General features: G+C 40.1%; 1 protein-coding gene across 2 annotated transcripts in view; it reads left to right on the top strand.

The window, feature by feature from the left end:
- Positions 1–21,433, top strand: part of tyk2 (tyrosine kinase 2) — a 47,889-nt gene that overhangs the window by 6,298 nt on the left and 20,158 nt on the right. For both annotated transcript variants that reach the window (XM_049475633.1, XM_049475634.1), the window contains exons 3-13: positions 328–451; positions 2,849–2,978; positions 3,576–3,739; positions 4,908–5,286; positions 8,363–8,536; positions 13,261–13,418; positions 14,372–14,489; positions 14,913–15,096; positions 16,117–16,235; positions 16,989–17,153; positions 20,361–20,448. In XM_049475633.1, the coding sequence (XP_049331590.1) occupies positions 328–451; positions 2,849–2,978; positions 3,576–3,739; positions 4,908–5,286; positions 8,363–8,536; positions 13,261–13,418; positions 14,372–14,489; positions 14,913–15,096; positions 16,117–16,235; positions 16,989–17,153; positions 20,361–20,448 (1,803 nt within the window). The remainder of the gene's footprint in view (positions 1–327; positions 452–2,848; positions 2,979–3,575; positions 3,740–4,907; positions 5,287–8,362; positions 8,537–13,260; positions 13,419–14,371; positions 14,490–14,912; positions 15,097–16,116; positions 16,236–16,988; positions 17,154–20,360; positions 20,449–21,433) is intronic.

Raw genomic sequence — 21,433 nt, 5'->3', positions numbered from 1 at the left:
TTAAGACAATTAAGTCTTTATTTTAAAGAAATGGTTTTAGACTGCATGTTCAAATAATTGACATTAATGACAAAAAAACACTCCTGTTACTTTTTATGTTTTGAGTAACAGCAATGAGTTTTTAGCATAAAATTAGCAAAAAAACATGAAAAATAGCTAAATGGCGACTTTGCTAATAGCATGATAACAATTTTCCCCAAAAAAATAATTTAAAAAATAAACCAATATGGGGGAATATGGCTTTTGTTGTTTTTCTCCAATTCTCTATTGTTGTTCTATTCTAAAGTGAATGATCAGTGTTGTGATGGTGTTGTGGGTGGTTCACAGGGATCACGCCTGTCTGTCATGCGCTGTTTGCGCTGTACGACCCGTCGTCCTGCTGCTGGTACAGCCCTAACCACAGCTTCAACTCACAGAACCAGTCCAGCCTGATCCTGCACCTACGCATGAGGTCTGTCCTGTCTCTCCTCATATATTACATATATATATATATACATCACTACTCTCTCTCTCTCTCAATATACATCACTACTGTCTCTCTCTCTCAATATACATCACTACTGTCTCTCTCTCTCAATATACATCACTACTGTCTCTCTCTCTCAATATACATCACTACTGTCGCTCCTCATATAATACATATATATATCACTACTGTCTCTCTCTCTCTCAATTTACATCACTACTGTCTCTCTCTCTCAATATACATCACTACTGTCTCTCTCTCTCAATATACATCACTACTGTCTCTCTCTCTCAATATACATCACTACTGTCTCTCTCTCTCAATATACATCACTACTGTCTCTCTCTCTCAATATACATCACTACTGTCGCTCCTCATATAATACATATATATATATAACTACTGTCTCTCCTCATATATTACACATATATATCACTACTGTCTCTCTCTCTCTCAATATACATCACTACTGTCTCTCTCTCAAAATACATCACTACTGTCTCTCCTCATATAATACATTACATTACATTACATTACATTACATTACATTTGGCAGACGCTTTTGTCCAAAGCGACTTACAATAATGAAGTACAAAAGTAATAGGAATTTAGATAACCAATTTTTAGATAGGGCTTAAAGGAGGTCGAAGGGAAATAAAGGGATAGAGAAGTGAAGGAGGGGAAGGAGGAAATGAGGTTAGAAGTAGTTAGTGTGTTAGAGGTGTTAGGAGAGTAAGTGCTCTTTGAAGAGCTCAGTCTTCAGGAGTTTATTAAAGATAGTGAGAGATTCTCCTGATCTGGTAGTAGAAGGTAGTTAGTTAGAGGTGTTAGGAGAGTAAGTGCTCTTTGAAGAGCTCTGTCTTCAGGAGTTTATTAAATATAGTGAGAGATTCTCCTGATCTGGTAGTGGAAGGTAGTTAGTTAGAGGTGTTAGGAGAGTAAGAGCTCTTTGAAGAGCTCTGTCTTCAGGAGTTTATTAAAGATAGTGAGAGATTCTCCTGATCTGGTAGTAGAAGGTAGTTAGTTAGAGGTGTTAGGAGAGTAAGTGCTCTTTGAAGAGCTCTGTCTTCAGGAGTTTATTAAAGATAGTGAGAGACTCTCCTGATCTGGTAGTGGAAGGTAGTTAGTTAGAGGTGTTAGGAGAGTAAGTACTCTTTGAAGAGCTCAGTCTTCAGGAGTTTATTAAAGATAGTGAGAGATTCTCCTGATCTGGTAGTGGAAGGTAGTTAGTTAGAGGTGTTAGGAGAGTAAGTGCTCTTTGAAGAGCTCTGTCTTCAGGAGTTTATTAAAGATAGTGAGAGATTCTCCTGATCTGGTAGTAGAAGGTAGTTAGTTAGAGGTGTTAGGAGAGTAAGTGCTCTTTGAAGAGCTCTGTCTTCAGGAGTTTATTAAAGATAGTGAGAGATTCTCCTGATCTGGTAGTGGAAGGTAGTTAGTTCCACCATTGGGGAACTCTGTATGAGAACAGTCTGGATTGCTTTGTGTGAATGTTTGGTAAAGCGAGGCGACGTTCATTGGAGGAGCGCAGCGGCCGGGAGGTAGCGTAAGCCTTCAGGAGTGAGTGCAGGTAGGAAGGAGCTGTTCTGTATCACCTTGTAGACGATTGTAAGAGCTTTGAATTTGATGCGAGAATCAACTGGTAGCCAATGTAATACATATATACATCACTACTTTCTCTCCTCATAAATTACACATATATATCACTACTGTATCTCTCTCTCAATATACATCACTACTTTCTCTCCTCATATATAACATATATATATATATATATATATATATCACTACTGTCTCTCTCTCTCTCAATATACATCACTACTGTCTCTCTTCATATATTATATATATATATATATATATATATATATATATATATATATATATATATACATATAAACATCACTACTGTCCCTCCTCATATATTACATATATATATATATATCACTACTGTCTCTCTCTCTCTCAATATACATCACTACTGTCTCTCTCTCTCTCAATATACATCACTACTGTCTCTCTTCATATATTATATATATATATATATATATATATATATATATATATATATATATATATATATATATATATATATATATATATATATATATACTGTATATACATATAAACATCACTACTGTCCCTCCTCATATATTACATATATATATATATATCACTGCTGTCTCTCTCTCTCTCAATATACATCACTACTGTCTCTCCTCATATATTACATATATATATATATATATATATATATATATATATACATCACTACTGCCTCTCCTTATATAATACATATTTACATATTATATTATATATTTTAGAAATAATAATAATAAGAGTTATTATTAATATGTGGTTTAATATAATGTAATTGTTGTTGTTCAGGTTTTATTTTAGGAACTGGCACGGGCTGACTGAGGAGCCCACAGTGAGCCGCTATGCCCACAGGACGGGCACCGAGCCGGCGGGCGCTCCTCTGCTGGAGATGTCCTCTCTGGAGTATCTCTTCGCTCAGGTACATTCAATAAAAATCTACTAAATCTACTAAATCTACTTACGTTTTTATTTAAAATTGATTTTAGGGGCTGTAAGAGATCCAGCTCTAAACTTTAGTCTGTTAATTATCATGTTTAAACACTGGACATGGGGTCTGTATTTAATATGGATTTCATATTCATGCAGGCGGTTGCTGTGCATGCTGTCGCTGTGGTATCCCCGGTGCTATATTAGTTTCAGTTTTGTTGCTGTGGTGTTGCTAAGTGATTACAAACTACCTGTTTTTATGTGGCTAGGTGTTCACTTTAGTATCCAAAGTGGTGTTGCCAAGTGATTACTAGGTGGCAGTTTTAGTGTTGCTATGTGGTCGCTATGGCATGCAAAGTGGTTGCTGTGCTGTTGCTACATGGTTGCTTTGGGGTGGCTAGGGTTTTTTTTAGGTGGTTGCTATGGTGTTCTTAAGTGGCTGCTGTTGGTTGATTGATTGATTGTGTTTAGCCATTTCCAGGTGAAGTGTGATTTTGTGAATGTTCTCAGAGTTTTCATAAAAGTTTAATTGATAAATTGATTAATTAATTGATTGATTGATTGATTGATTGTGTTTGGCTGTTCACAGGCGAAGTGTGACTTCGTGAATGACGTGGTGTCGCTGGACGAGCTGGTGGACGAGGCGCAGCAAACCTGCTTTAAGAACGAGAGTCTGGGCATGGCCGTCCTGCACCTCTCCCACAGAGCCCTGCAGAACCAGTCCACCCTACAGGACGTCGCCAAGCACACCAGGTGCATTTTGGGATCTGTAGTTCAGAGAGGAAGTGACAGATAGAGAGAGGGAGAGAGAGAGAGATCTACGTGATTTTGCTATCTTGGTAACAGAAAACACAGGAGCTCCACTGACTGAATACAACCTAGACAGACGCTAACAGTCAGACGTTCATCGCTATCTCGGTAACACAGGCGCCGTGCCGAGCCGAGCGTACACCCCCACTTATTACACACACATGAACACACAGCAGCACAAACCCAACTTTTACATCAACAATAAACAGAATAGTAAATAAAATAACATTGCTGTTCCCGTAAATGAGCTGCTGGAGCTCCTTCACAGCGTCAACCAGCAGCTCAGTTTCCTCTGCTGAGAAGAGTTTGTTGAACACGTCCAGGTAGCTGCACCGTTACAATAGCAATCCACCAAAGTCAGAGCTCACCTGATCTACTCTCTGAGCTAGTATTAGAATTAGTATGTGCCTTTTGTGCATTTGGATCCACTCAAGGTGTACTTTTCCTGTCATTATGAAAGCAAAGACATGCTGACATGCCCTAAATCAAGCTGCACGGTGCTTAGCTTGCCTATAGATCACTAAAATATCATCCCACGTGTGTCTGTTTTAAAAATATTAGAAGGCTTTTGTTGCAACCGCTTCTAGTGTTTCTAAGTAAATAAATATCTGAATGCAGACAAAGGAGGACTCTGCTGTAGAATTCTGGGAAAATCGAAACTTTCAAGAAACTAAGGGCGTAAACTAAAGAAGTGGGCGTGGCTAAATCATGTTATTTTTTGTATATTTTTCTGTGATAAGTCCTGCTTCAGACACTGGATCTGCTTGATAGATGCTGTCTGTGATCTTGGAGAAGATGAAACTGAAACTTCACGTGAAGCTCTGCGCTTTAGTTAAGACTAATGTTGCATATAGATCATATTAAACAGATTAGAGTGTAAACAGGGTAAAATAAACATCAGATTTGGTGAGAAATCCTATTTCTGCTATATTTACATGCTGTTGAACATAGCCTGAATCCTGAATTGGTTTAAAGAGGGTCAGAAGGAAGGGCATTATGAGCAAATGATGATGATGATGGTGATGATGATGATGGTGATGATGATTATGGTGATGATAGCTGTAATGAATGCAGTTATCCTGTGTTAATGTGGTGTATTAATCTCCTCCAGCTTCCTGCGCTGCATCCCTCGCTCCTTCGCTCGACACATCGCCCGGGACAACTTCCTCACCAAGTTCCGGATCCGCCGGGTCTTCTCGGAGTTCGTCCGCAGTTTCCAGCAGCACACGGTGGGGCAGGGTCACCTGGGGGCACAGGAAGTGATGTATAAGTACCTGTCCACGCTGGAGCGCCTGGCGCCGCGCTTCGGCACGGAGACCTTCCCCCTGTTCCACCTGGAGGTCCGGTCGGACGGGGACGGCAGCGGGTCCTACCTCAACGCTTCCCGAGCTCACGACCCCTCGCAGGAGATGCTGTGTGGGCAGCCCACCCACGAGGTCATGGTATCGGGCACCGCGGGCATCAAGTGGAGAAAGATCTCGTGCCGGAGGGTGAGTTTAAACAGTCTTAAAATATCTTAAATCTGTTTATCTAATAAAAACTAATGAGATTATACAGTTGTGCTAAAAGTTTGTGAAAACTTCAGAACTTTCTATATTTCGGGGGCTGCCACTATGATCAGGAGATCGCTGGTTCCAATCCCGGTCATGCAGCTTGCCATCAGCTGCCAGAGCCCTGAGAGAGCACACACACAGTTTTCCTTGCTCTCTCTGGGTGGGTACAGTACAGTAGATGGTGCTGTCTCTTTCCCCTCATCACTCCTAGGGTGATGTGGATCAGCACAAGGCTGCGTCTGTGAGCTGATGTATCAGAACCGAGTTGCTGCGCTTTCCTCCGAGCGTTAGCGCTGTGATGCTACTCGGTAATGCTACAGCATCAGCAGCAGTTCAAAAAGAGGCGGAGTTTGACTACACATGCATCGGAGGAGGCGTGTGCTAGTCTTCACCCTAATGTCCGTTTTATGACACATTTTTGCAGAAAATCATGAAATTCCAAAGGTTTCACATACCTTTTCTAGTCTATATATATTTTTTTTTTATATAGTGTCACATTTATTAATTTATTAAAACTTATTAATACATTAACATTTTCTTATGGCCCTAGTCAAGACTGTGACAGTTTTGGAGTTTTGGAAAGAGCCTGTTTTAAAGTGCTGCTATACAATGTAGATCCAGTTCAGCTGTTGCTGCTGATAATCTCGGTGAGGGTGGTTCTGGTTCTGATTGTGGTTCTGGTTCTGGTTCTGATTGTGGTTCTGGTTCTGATGGTGGTTCTGATGGTGTTTGTGTGTATCAGGCTCAGGAGAACAGTTATATGGAGAATGATTACCTGGTTCTGGTTCTGATGGTGGTTCTGGTTCTGATGGTGGTTCTGGTTCTGATTGTGGTTCTGGTTCTGATGGTGGTTCTGGTTCTGATTGTGGTTCTGGTTCTGATGGTGGTTCTGGTTCTGATTGTGGTTCTGGTTCTGATGGTGGTTCTGGTTCTGATGGTGGTTCTGGTTCTGATTGTGGTTCTGGTTCTGATGGTGGTTCTGGTTCTGATTGTGGTTCTGGTTCTGATGGTGGTTCTGGTTCTGATTGTGGTTCTGGTTCTGATGGTGGTTCTGGTTCTGATGGTGGTTCTGATGGTGGTTCTGGTTCTGATGGTGGTTCTGGTTCTGATGGTGGTTCTGGTTCTGATTGTGGTTCTGGTTCTGATGGTGGTTCTGGTTCTGATTGTGGTTCTGGTTCTGATGGTGGTTCTGGTTCTGATGGTGGTTCTGGTTCTGATGGTGGTTCTGGTTCTGATGGTGGTTCTGGTTCTGATTAGAGACCGACCGATATGGGTTTTTCTAAGGCCGATGCCGATACCGATCATTAGTGGTCAGAGTCAGCCGATGGCCGATGTGACCTGCCGATTTTTAGGGCCGATATGCTATCGTATTATATTTATTTGGCATGCTTAAAATCATACTAGTAAGAGGAGGAACAACAGTTGTAAACTTCACACAATTTATTGAAAATAAGGTTAGCATTTTATAGTGACTTTAATGTTACTATATCACTATATGTTAATAAAAAAATATTAATTTTATTTAGATTGTATTATCCATAACATTTTATTTTATTCATTATATAACATATGTTCTATATACACTATATATTCATGTTTATAGTAGAAATATTATGTTGGCTATTATATAAAATTTACTGTAGGGGCCTACTAATTAACAAATGTATGACTTGTTGCAGTCTGTTAGTCTATTAATTATTCATTTTAATATGTTTAACAGAGTGCAAGAAGACTTCCATAATGTGACAACTTTAGATAGATACTCCAAAACAGCAAAGCTCATTTCTTCTTCAACTCCATGCAGTTGAAAACGAATGGACATGGGAGGACAATGTTATAAAATGTTCACATTAGGGCTGCAGCTATTATTTTACAAAAATGGGTGACGTTTAAATTAAGAATAAAATTATAAATAATGCAAAAACAGACAGGTGCTGTAATTTAAATATAGCTTTATCTGTTTTTTTTTTCTTCTTCAAATGAGCTCCTTAGCCAGAGAAACGCGTCTCATCAGCTGTACTGGAGGTTCGGTGCGTGAGCGGAAAATGAGTTGAGAAAGCTGAAGAGCGCGGACTTTATAGGTTCAGGATAAAATGAGCTTTTATCAGAAAAGTCTGGAGGGGGTTCTAAAGTAGAACCCGACAAAACAGAAAATTCTGCTCATCGTTTCATTTAATATCTAACAGCGCAAACCGCTTTAAACGGGTGAGTTTTACAGCAGAACAGCAGGAGGCGGCATGATTTAATGTCTGTTTGTAGTGAAGGAAAAAGAGATGTTTTATTTTAACTCCATTATTTTAGAAACTATTTGTTTTATTAATTCGTTTACAATAAAGCTTATTTATATATAAGGAGAAGTACAGTCCTCTAATAATCCTGACAAACCAGTAATTATTATTTAAGCGCAGCTGATGCTGCGAATATCCTTAAACAGTTTTAGTCCTGCCCTTTTTCATTTCGTCTAAAAATAATTTAAATACTGAAAATATCAAGTGTTAATTTGATTTTATTTACTTAGATTTTCGTTTCTGAAGAAGAGACGTCAGTTATTTTATACTAGAGCTTATAGATAGGGCTTGCCTTGCATAGTCAGGGCGCATTCCAAATGCACTCCTGCCATCAACGCTAAGCATAGTTTCGTTTGGAGAGAAATGCTACAACACCGATGCAGTTGAAATTCTATTCTTTTTCAGTAAATGAAGCAACATCACAGATTACTAATCATGAGAGAAAATATAGACTTTGGGACACTGGATTGTAAAAATGGATGCCTTACCCGTTGAAAGTCTTGCTCACTCTTGAAACCTTGCGCTGCGTTCCAAGTAGCTGCCCGCAGATGTGCCGGATTAAAATCGGCGCGGCCAAATAAGAAAATCGGCCGATGCCGATTAATAAAAAAATAACAAAAATCGGCCGATTAAATCGGCTGGCCGATCGATCGGTCGGCCTCTAGTTCTGATTGTGGTTCTGGTTCTGATTGTGGTTCTGGTTCTGATGGTGTTTTGGGTCTCAGGCTCAGGAGAACAGTTATATGGAGAATGATTACCTGGCGGAGAGGAGGGAGGAGGGATCTCAGTCTCGGCAGGAAGGAGAAACTCTGGAGTCGTTTTGTGATTTTCCTGAAATCTCTCACATCGCCATCATGGGAGCGAACGTCTGCATCTGCCGCCAGGACAACTCCACCATGGTGAGATCACCGTACACACACACACCATACACTCACCATACACACCATACACACACCATACACTCACCATACACACCATACACACACCATACACACCATACACACACCATACACACCATACACACACCATACACACACCATACACACACCATACACTCACCATACACACCATACACACACCATATACACACCATACACACACCATACACACACCATACACACCATACACACCATACACACACCATATACACACCATACACACACCATATACACACACACACACCATACACTCACCATACACACCATACACACCATACACACCATACACTCACCATACACACCATACACACACCATACACACCATACACTCACCATACACACCATACACACACCATACACACCATACACACACCATACACACCATACACACACCATACACACACCATACACACACCATACACTCACCATACACACCATACACACACCATATACACACCATACACACACCATACACACCATACACTCACCATACACACCATACACACACCATACACACACCATATACACACCATACACACACCATACACTCACCATATACACACCATACACACCATACACACACCATACACTCACCATATACACACCATACACTCACCATACACACCATACACACACCATACACACACCATACACACCATACACACACCATACACACACCATATACACACCATACACTCACCATACACACACCATATACACACCATACACACCATACACTCACCATACTCACACCATACACTCACCATACACACCATACACACACCATACACACACCATACACTCACCATACACACCATACACACACCATATACACACCATACACACACCATACACTCACCATACACACACCATACACACACCATACACTCACTATACACACCATACACACACCATACACTCACCATACACACCATACACACACCATATACACACCATACACACACCATATACACACCATATACACACCATACACACCATACACACACCATACACTCACCATATACACACCATACACACCATACACACCATACACACACCATACACTCACCATATACACACCATACACACCATACACACACCATACACACCATACACTCACCATACACACCATACACACACCATACACACACCATATACACACCATACACACACCATACACACCATACACACCATACACACACCATACACTCACCATATACACACCATACACACCATACACACCATACACACACCATACACTCACCATATACACACCATACACACCATACACTCACCATATACACACCATATACACACCATACACACCATACACACACCATACACTCACCATACACACCATACACACACCATATACACACCATACACACACCATACACACCATACACTCACCATACACACCATACACACACCATACACACACCATATACACACCATACACACACCATACACACCATACACACCATACACACACCATACACTCACCATATACACACCATACACACCATACACACACCATACACTCACCATACACACCATACACACACCATATACACACCATACACACACCATACACACCATACACTCACCATACACACCATACACACACCATACACACACCATATACACACCATACACACACCATACACTCACCATATACACACCATACACACCATACACACACCATACACTCACCATATACACACCATACACTCACCATACACACACCATACACTCACCATACACACACCATACACACACCATACACTCACCATACACACCATACACACACCATACACACACCATATACACACCATACACACACCATACACTCACCATACACACACCATACACACACCATACACTCACCATACACACCATACACACACCATACACTCACCATACACACCATACACACACCATATACACACCATACACACACCATATACACACCATATACACACCATACACACCATACACACACCATACACTCACCATATACACACCATACACACCATACACACACCATACACTCACCATACACTCACCATACACACCATACACACACCATACACTCACCATACACACACCATACACACACCATACACTCACCATACACACCATACACACACCATACACTCACCATACACACCATACACTCACCATACACACACCATATACACACCATATACACACCATACACACACCATACACACACCATACACTCACCATACACACCATACACACACCATACACTCACCATACACACCATACACACACCATATACACACCATACACACCATACACTCACCATACACACCATACACACACCATACACACCATACACACCATACACACACCATACACTCACCATACTCACCATATACACACCATATACACACCATACACACCATACACACACCATACACACACCATACACACCATATACACACCATACACACACCATATACACACCATATACACACCATACACACACCATACACACACCATACTCACCATATACACACCATATACACACCATACACACCATACACACCATACACACACCATACACTCACCATACACACCATACACACACCATATACACACCATACACACACCATACACACCATACACACCATACACACACCATACACTCACCATATACACACCATACACACCATACACACACCATACACTCACCATACACACCATACACACACCATATACACACCATACACACACCATACACACCATACACTCACCATACACACCATACACACACCATACACACACCATATACACACCATACACACACCATACACTCACCATATACACACCATACACACCATACACACACCATACACTCACCATATACACACCATACACTCACCATACACACCATACACACACCATACACACCATACACACACCATACACACACCATATACACACCATACACTCACCATACACACACCATATACACACCATACACACCATACACTCACCATACACACACCATACACTCACCATACACACCATACACACACCATACACACACCATACACTCACCATACACACCATACACACACCATATACACACCATACACACCATACACTCACCATACACACACCATACACTCACCATACACACCATACACACACCATATACACACCATACACACACCATACACACACCATACACTCACCATACACACCATACACTCACCATATACACACCATACACACCATATACACACCATACACACCATATACACACCATACACACCATATACACACCATACACACCATATACACACACCATACACTCACCGTACACACCATACACTCACCATACACACCATACACTCACCATACACACCATATACACACCGTACACACCGTACACACCATACACACCATATACACACCATATACACACCATATACACACCATATACACACCATACACACCATATACACACCATACACACCATATACACACCATACACACCATACACACACCATACACACCATATACATACCATACACACCATATACACACCATACACACCATACACACACCATATACTCACCATACACACCATACACACCATATACACACCATACTCTCACCATACACACACCATACTCTCACCATACACACCATATACACACACCATACACTCACCATACACACCATACACACCATACACACACCATACACACACCATACACAAACTATACACACCATACACACACACCATACACACACCATACACTCACCATACACACCATATACACACCATACACACACCATACACTCACCTTACTCTCACCATACACACCATACACACACCATACACACCATATACACACCATACACAAAGCATACACACCATACACACCATATACACACCATACACTCACCATACTCTCACCATACACACTGTGCACTCACCGAACACACTGAGCACACTGTTCACACCATATACACACCATACACACTGTACACACACTGTACACTTGCTGAGCACCACTGAACACATCATATTTTTCTCACTATAAGGTGCACTATCAATAAACGTCTATTTTCTGGTTTATTTTTATACATTAGGCGCATTATAAGGCACTTTGCTAATGCTGCTCCAGCAGAGCTAGCCAGGGTTAGAAGCAAGAAACAGGCCGATAATATTCACCTCTGAACATGGAAATAACGCTTAGCACAGTTAGCAGCTAATGCTAATGCTGCTCCAGTCTGGGTGCTGGAGAACTAAATTGAATCTCCTGTATAACTCTGTACTTCAGCAGAGTGGCTTTACTGCTCCTTAATACCTGACTGATAGAATTCATACATAAGGAGCACCGGATTATAAGCAGCTCTGATGATTTTTGGGAAAATTAAAGGATTTTAAGTGAAATTTATAGTGTGAAAAATACGGTAAGTAATTATTGTAAGAACTACTCAACTAAGATCAGTCAATCCAAAACATTTCAAGAACTTTGAAAGTATCTTTATAAGTGCAGTCACCACAAAGACCATCAAAAACATTATAATGATGAAACTGGCACTCATCAGGACCGCTCCAGTAAAAGAGGAGTGAGAGTTTCCACTGTTGTACAGGATATGTTAATGAGAGTTTGATATTAATGCGTGGTGTATTGCAGGACCTGCGTCTGAGGTCCAGTCAGGAGGCTCGTTCTCTGGTCTCTCTGCTGGACGGGTATTTCAGGCTGACAGCAGACGCTCATCACTATCTCTGCCATGAGGTGGCGCCGCCGAGAGTGGTGCTCAGCGAAGCCAACGGACTCCACGGCCCCATCCTGTACGTATCCACGCTACCGTACACTGAGTATCTGAGTTCTTAAAGAGAATAGATAGTAAATAATAAGTGTGTGAGTAACCACCCTGTTAATTAACCACTTATATACTAAGGGGTTATTAATTAAAGAGGTGGTTAATTAACAGGGTGATTAAATAACAGGCTAATTAAATAATGGGATGGTTAATTAACAGGGTGAATAATTAACAGGATGGCTAATTAAAGGCGTGGTTAATTAATGGGGTGATTAAATAATGGGGTGATTAAATAATGGAATGGGAAATTAATGGGGTTGTTAATTAACGGGATGATTAATTAATGGGGAGATTAAATAATAGGATGGTTAATTAACGGGGTGGTTAATTAACAGGATGTAAGGAGTAACTGTGTAATGGGGGTAACTATGTAACGGGGTAACAGGGCACTACTGTAAGGTGGTAAACGTGTAACAGTGTAACAGGGCAACGGTGTAACAGGGTAAACGGTTTAAGGTGGTAAACGGGGTAACAGGGTAACGGTGTAACAGGGTAACATGGTAAAGATGTAACAGGGTAACGGTGTAACGGGGTAACATGGTAAAGATGTAACAGGGTAATGGTGTAACGGGGTAACATGGTAAAGATGTAACAGGGTAACGGGGTAACATGGTAAAGATGTAACAGGGTAACGGTGTAACAGGGTAACGGGGTAAACGGTTTAAGGTGGTAGATGGTGTAACGGTGTAACAGGGTAACGGGGTAACAGGGTAACAGGGTAAACGGTTTAAGGTGGTAGATGGGGTAACAGGGTAACGGTGTAACAGGGTAACGGGGTAAACGGTTTAAGGTGGTAGATGGGGTAACAGGGTAACGGTGTAACAGGGTAACGGGGTAAACGGTTTAAGGTGGTAGATGGGGTAACAGGGTAACGGTGTAACAGGGTAACGGGGTAAAGGGTGTGTTTGGTGATATTTTCAGGGATGAGTTTGTGCTGCGGAAGCTGAAGAAGGAGGCGGTGGAGGACGGGGCGTATATCGTACGCTGGAGTGTTCTAGATTATCATCGGATCATCCTCGCCGTCCTGAACCGAGCCCAGGTACTGATTCTACACTTTAATATATTACTGCTCATATATGAAGTACAGCAGATGAAAAAAATATATTAAATAGGGGAAGTTCACCATGATAATTATTAAAAAACTGTTTTTAATGTTTTTTATATTTTTATTTGGTTATTTGAAAAATCTTAGAAACATTTTTCTCTTAAAACTTAAAAATCAGCAGACCTTATACATACAGAAATGATATAGTTTTACATTATTTTTCTGGAATTAATGTTGGATGGATCAAAAGAAATGCTCCAAAATAATATTAAATTAATATATTTATATTGATGTTAATTGAAAAAAGTTGAGAAAGTAAAGATTCTACAAGTATTTTAAGTAAATATATATATTTAAATATATGTTTATATTGTGTGTTTAGGGTTAATGTCCGTATTTCTGCTTCTTCTTCTGCAGAACGGACAGAACCCGACCCATAAGCAGTTCCGGATCCTGCGGGGGGGTTCTGGGTTTATGCTGGAGGGCTGGGAGAGAGAGTTCAGCAGTGTGAAGGATCTGACCGACGCCCTGAAGACCTTCGTCCTGAAATCAGGACAGGACTGTTTCACCATCAAAAAGTGCTGCCTGCCCCGACCTGCAGGTACAGCGCCGCCACTGCCGGTTCTGGATTTATCTGGGTCTATCTTGGTTTATCTGGGTTTATTGTTTTTTGGGGGGTTTATCTGGGGTTTATTGGGGTTTATTGGGTTTTTTCTGGGGTTATCTGGGGTTTATTGGGGTTTATCTTGATTTATCTTGGTTTATCTGGGGTTTATTGTTTTTTCGGTGGTTTATCAGGGTTTATCTGGGGTTTATTGTTTTTTTTTCTGGGTTTATCTGGGGTTTATTGTTTTTTGGGTGGTTTATCAGGGTTTATCTGGGGTTTATTGGGGTTTATCTGGGTTGATCTGGGCTTATTGTTTTTTGGGGGGTTTAACAGGGTTTATTTGGGGTTTATTGGGGTTTATTGGGTTTTTTTGGGGTTTATCTGGGGTTTATTGGGGTTTATCTTGATTTATCTTGGTTTATCTGGGGTTTATTGTTTTTTGGGAGGTTTATCTGGGGTTTATCTGGGGTTTATTGTTTTTTTTCGGGGTTTATCTGGGGTTTATTGGGGTTTATCTTGATTTATCTTGGTTTATCTGGGGTTTATTGTTTTTTGGGAGGTTTATCTGGGGTTTATCTGGGTTTATTGTTTTTTGGGGGGTTTAACAGGGTTTATTTGGGGTTTATTGGGGTTTTTTGGGGTTTATCTGGGGTTTATTGGGGTTTATCTTGATTTATCTTGGTTTATCTGGGGTTTATTGTTTTTTGGGAGGTTTATCTGGGGTTTATCTGGGGTTTATTGTTTTTTTTTTCGGGGTTTATCTGGGGTTTATTGGGGTTTATCTTGGTTTATCTGGGGTTTATCTGGGGTTTATTTATTGGGGGGGTTTATCAGGGTTTATCTGGGGTTTATTGGGGTTTATTTGTTTTTTTGGGGTTTATCTGGCGTTTATTGGGGTTTATCTTGGTTTATCTGGGTTTATAGGGGAGTTGTGTTGGTATATGATGGTGATCAGGGTCCTGCTGATGATAATCCTCCTGTATCTGTATCTGTATATGTGTCTGTGTGTTACAGAGCTGTCTAACCTCCTGGTGGTGAGACAGGGCAGGAACAGCAGCACTAAACCCGTGTCTGAAACCCTCAACCTGTCCCAGCTCAGATTCCACCAGATCAAAGACAAAGAGATAACACAGGTTAGATCATCACTCAGAGCATCACACACCTTCATCACACTCTTACACATCAGTGTATATCAGTGTATGATTTATTTGTGTCGTATGCTTTTGGTTTTAATTTATTTTAATGATTAGAAAAAACACAGCTCTGTAAAAAAATTATAAGAAAACTGAAAAATGATGAGTTTCTTTGATTTTACCAAAATAAAAACATCTAGAATATAATCAAGAGGGAGATGGATGATCACAAGCTGCTTGAGTGGCATAAAGTTATCTAAAAGCAGTGTGTAAGACTGGTGGAGGAGAACATGATGCCAAGATGCAAACCAGGATTATTCCACCTAATATTTCTGAACTCTTAAAGCTTTATGAATATGAACTTGTTTTCTTTGCATTATTTGAGGTCTGAAAGTTCTGCATCTTTTTTATTATTTCAGTCATTTCTCATTTTCTGTAAATAAATGCTCTAAATGAGAATAGTTTTATTTGGAATTTGGGAGAAATGTTGTCTGTAGTTTATAGAATAAAACAACAATGTTCATTTTACTCAAACATAAACCTATAAATAGCAAAATCAGAGAAACTGATTCAGAAACTGAAGTGACCTATAATTTTTTACAGAGCTGTGCATGTTAGCAATCAGCTAATAAGCTAACTTACTGACCTAATAATAAAGTAGGGCTGCAACAACTAATAGATTTAATCAATTATAATCGTAGCTCAGGCTATTGATCATCTATTAAACTTTTGTTTTTCTTTTTTCCTGTTCAGAAGCAGCACTTGGGCCGCGGCACCAGAACCAACATCTACTCAGGATGTTTGATGGTACGCGGTGGAACTGAAGACGAGGACGAATCCAACAATAACCACACAAACGGCAAAGGCATCCGAGTAGTTCTGAAGATTCTGGACCAGAGCCACAAGGACATAGCCCTGGTGAGATCCTGAGAACCGTAATCTGTTGTACCTGTACTGCTCTTTGATTAATCTACAGTTACAGTAGATACAGAATCACCAGCACTGTAATCTGTTGTACCCGTACTGCTCTGTAATTAATCTACAGTTACAGTAGATACAGAATCACCAGCACCGTAATCTGTTGTACCCGTACTGCTCTGTAATTAATCTACAGTTACAGTAGATACAGAATCACCAGCACTGTAATCTGTTGTACCCGTACTGCTCTGTAATTAATCTACAGTTACAGTAGATACAGAATCACCAGCACTGTAATCTGTTGTACCCGTACTGCTCTGTAATTAATCTACAGTTACAGTAGATACAGAATAACCAGCACTGTAATCTGTTGTACCCATACTGCTCTGTAATTAATCTACAGTTACAGTAGATACAGAATCACCAGCATCGTAATCTGTTGTACCCATACTGCTCTGTAATTAATCTACAGTTACAGTAGATACAGAATCACCAGCACTGTAATCTGTTGTACCCATACTGCTCTGTAATTAATCTACAGTTACAGTAGATACAGAATCACCAGCACTCTAATCTGTTGTACCCGTACTGCTCTGTAATTAATCTACTGTTACAGTAGATACAGAATCACCAGCACTGTAATCTGTTGTACCTGTACTGCTCTTTGATTAATCTACAGTTACAGTAGATACAGAATCACCAGCACCGTAATCTGTTGCACCCGTACTGCTCTGTAATTAATCTACAGTTACAGTAGATACAGAATCACCAGCACTGTAATCTGTTGTACCCGAACTGCTCTGTAATTAATCTACAGTTACAGTAGATACAGAATCACCAGCACTGTAATCTGTTGTACCCGTACTGCTCTGTAATTAATCTACAGTTACAGTAGATACAGAATCACCAGCACTGTAATCTGTTGTACCCGTACTGCTCTGTAATTAATCTACAGTTACAGTAGATACAGAATCACCAGCACTGTAATCTATTGTACCCGTACTGCTCTGTAATTAATCTACAGTTACAGTAGATACAGAATCACCATCACCGTAATCTGTTGTACCGGTACTGCTCTGTAATTAATCTACAGTTACAGTAGATACAGAATCACCAGCACTGTAATCTGTTGTACCCGTACTGCTCTGTAATTAATCTACAGTTACAGTAGATATAGAATCACCAGCACTGTAATCTATTGTACCTGTACTGCTCTGTAATTAATCTACAGTTACAGTAGATATAGAATCACCAGCACTGTAATCTATTGTACCCGTACTGCTCTGTAATTAATCTACAGTTACAGTAGATACAGAATCACCAGCACTGTAATCTATTGTACCCGTACTGCTCTGTAATTAATCTACAGTTACAGTAGATACAGAATCACCAGCACTGTAATCTGTTGTACCATACTGCTCTGTAATTAATCTACAGTTACAGTAGATACAGAATCACCAGCACCGTAATCTGTTGTACCCGTACTGCTCTGTAATTAATCTACAGTTACAGTAGATACAGAATCACCAGCACTGTAATCTATTGTACCCGTACTGCTCTGTAATTAATCTACAGTTATAGTAGATACAGAATCACCAGCACTGTAATCTATTGTACCCGTACTGCTCTGTAATTAATCTACAGTTACAGTAGATACAGAATCACCAGCACTGTAATCTGTTGTACCCGTACTGCTCTGTAATTAATCTACAGTTACAGTAGATACAGAATCACCAGCACTGTAATCTGTTGTACCTGTACTGCTCTGTAATTAATCTACAGTTACAGTAGATATAGAATCACCAGCACTGTAATCTATTGTACCCGTACTGCTCTGTAATTAATCTACAGTTACAGTAGATACAGAATCACCAGCACTGTAATCTATTGTACCCGTACTGCTCTGTAATTAATCTACAGTTACAGTAGATACAGAATCACCAGCACTGTAATCTGTTGCACCCGTACTGCTCTGTAATTAATCTACAGTTACAGTAGATACAGAATCACCAGCACTGTAATCTGTTGTACCCGTACTGCTCTGTAATTAATCTACAGTTACAGTAGATACAGAATCACCAGCACTGTAATCTGTTGCACCCGTACTGCTCTGTAATTAATCTACAGTTACAGTAGATACAGAATCACCAGCACTGTAATCTGTTGTACCCGTACTGCTCTGTAATTAATCTACAGTTACAGTAGATACAGAATCACCAGCACTGTAATCTGTTGCACCCGTACTGCTCTGTAATTAATCTACAGTTACAGTAGATACAGAATCACCAGCACTGTAATCTGTTGTACCCGTACTGCTCTGTAATTAATCTACAGTTACAGTAGATACAGAATCACCAGCACCGTAATCTGTTGTATCCGTACTGCTCTGTAATTAATCTACAGTTACAGTAGATACAGAATCACCAGCACTGTAATCTGTTGTACCCGTACTGCTCTGTAATTAATCTACAGTTACAGTAGATACAGAATCACCAGCACCGTAATCTGTTGTACCCGTACTGCTCTGTAATTAATCTACAGTTACAGTAGATACAGAATCACCATCACCGTAATCTGTTGTACCCGTACTGCTCTGTAATTAATCTACAGTTACAGTAGATACAGAATCACCATCACCGTAATCTGTTGTACCCGTACTGCTCTGTAATTAATCTACAGTTACAGTAGATACAGAATCACCAGCACTGTAATCTGTTGTACCCGTACTGCTCTGTAATTAATCTACAGTTACAGTAGATACAGAATCACCAGCACTGTAATCTATTGTACCCGTACTGCTCTGTAATTAATCTACAGTTACAGTAGATACAGAATCACCAGCACCGTAATCTGTTGTACCCGTACTGCTCTGTAATTAATCTACAGTTACAGTAGATACAGAATCACCATCACCGTAATCTGTTGTACCCGTACTGCTCTGTAATTAATCTACAGTTACAGTAGATACAGAATCACCATCACCGTAATCTGTTGTACCCGTACTGCTCTGTAATTAATCTACAGTTACAGTAGATACAGAATCACCAGCACTGTAATCTGTTGTACCCGTACTGCTCTGTAATTAATCTACAGTTACAGTAGATACAGAATCACCAGCACTGTAATCTATTGTACCCGTACTGTTGCGTGACGCTCCTGTACATCACTGTGATTAATATATGATAATGTTATGTGTTATTTCTGCAGGCGTTCTTCGAGACGGCGAGTCTGATGAGTCAGGTGTCTCACAGTCACCTGGTTTTCGTTCACGGAGTTTCAGTTAAAGGATCTGAGAGTGAGTGATCCTCTTTACACACTTCCTCTTTACTTTCCCACCAAAACCCAAAACTCACTGCTTTTATTCCCCTTAATCTCAGTCAAAGTGAAGGTGTGAAGTAATGGAGTACAAATACTTCATTATGTTACTTAAGTATAAATGTATTTTATCTGTACTTTACTGTAGTAATTATTTTACATTTTCACACAGTTATCTGAACTTTCTCCTCCTTACGTTTGAATAAAATCAGTCTCGTTACTCCTGTTTTATTTCAGCTGATTTTTAATTCCGGCTTCTCATCGTTCAATAAAACCCCTATCCAGATAAATCTCTCCATCCAGATAGAGTGAATCTGATTGTGATTGGATGTAGAAAAGTATAAACACCAATAAATACCATTCCCACTCCCTATTGGTTTATACTGTAAATGCAGGTTAATATAAAGTGAGTTAGTAAAGTGTGTGTTGTGTTTACTAGGTTTGTAATAGTACTGTAACTACAGGTTATTATATAGTGAGTTAATGAAGTCTGTGCTGTGTTTAATAAGGTGTGTAATAGTAGTGTAAATACAGGTCATTATAAAGTGAGTTAATGAAGTGTGTGCTGTGCTTATTAAGGTTTATAATAGTACTGTTAATATAGGTTATTATAAAGTGAGTTAATAACGTCTGTGGTGTGTTTATTAATCTTTAGGCTTGAAATGTTAGTAGTACAGTCTGGATATGATTGTTTAATATAAGTTAAGTTATTTAGATTTACTGTTTTAGTTTTTTGATGTTTTTGTTTGACTCGGGGGACAGACACAGTCTGAATACATTGGTATCTAGGTAACGTCTCTTTGCAGCTCGCAGACGGTCGGTTAAGCCTCTCTGTCTGCGGCCTGGTCCCGGCTCTGGATTGTCAGCAGCTTCTAATACTACTCTGCCGACTAGCTAAAAGACTATGAGCTATGCTGCATGAAAGTAAGGCAGCACCCTCCCGCGTGGGGTGGACACCATCCCTA

The sequence above is a fragment of the Astyanax mexicanus genome, chromosome 3, assembly GCF_023375975.1.
Source record: "Astyanax mexicanus isolate ESR-SI-001 chromosome 3, AstMex3_surface, whole genome shotgun sequence".
In the NCBI taxonomy this organism is placed as follows: domain Eukaryota; kingdom Metazoa; phylum Chordata; class Actinopteri; order Characiformes; family Acestrorhamphidae; genus Astyanax; species Astyanax mexicanus.
Note: the sequence above shows the minus strand (reverse complement) of the source record. Positions and strands in the feature narration are given on the sequence as shown.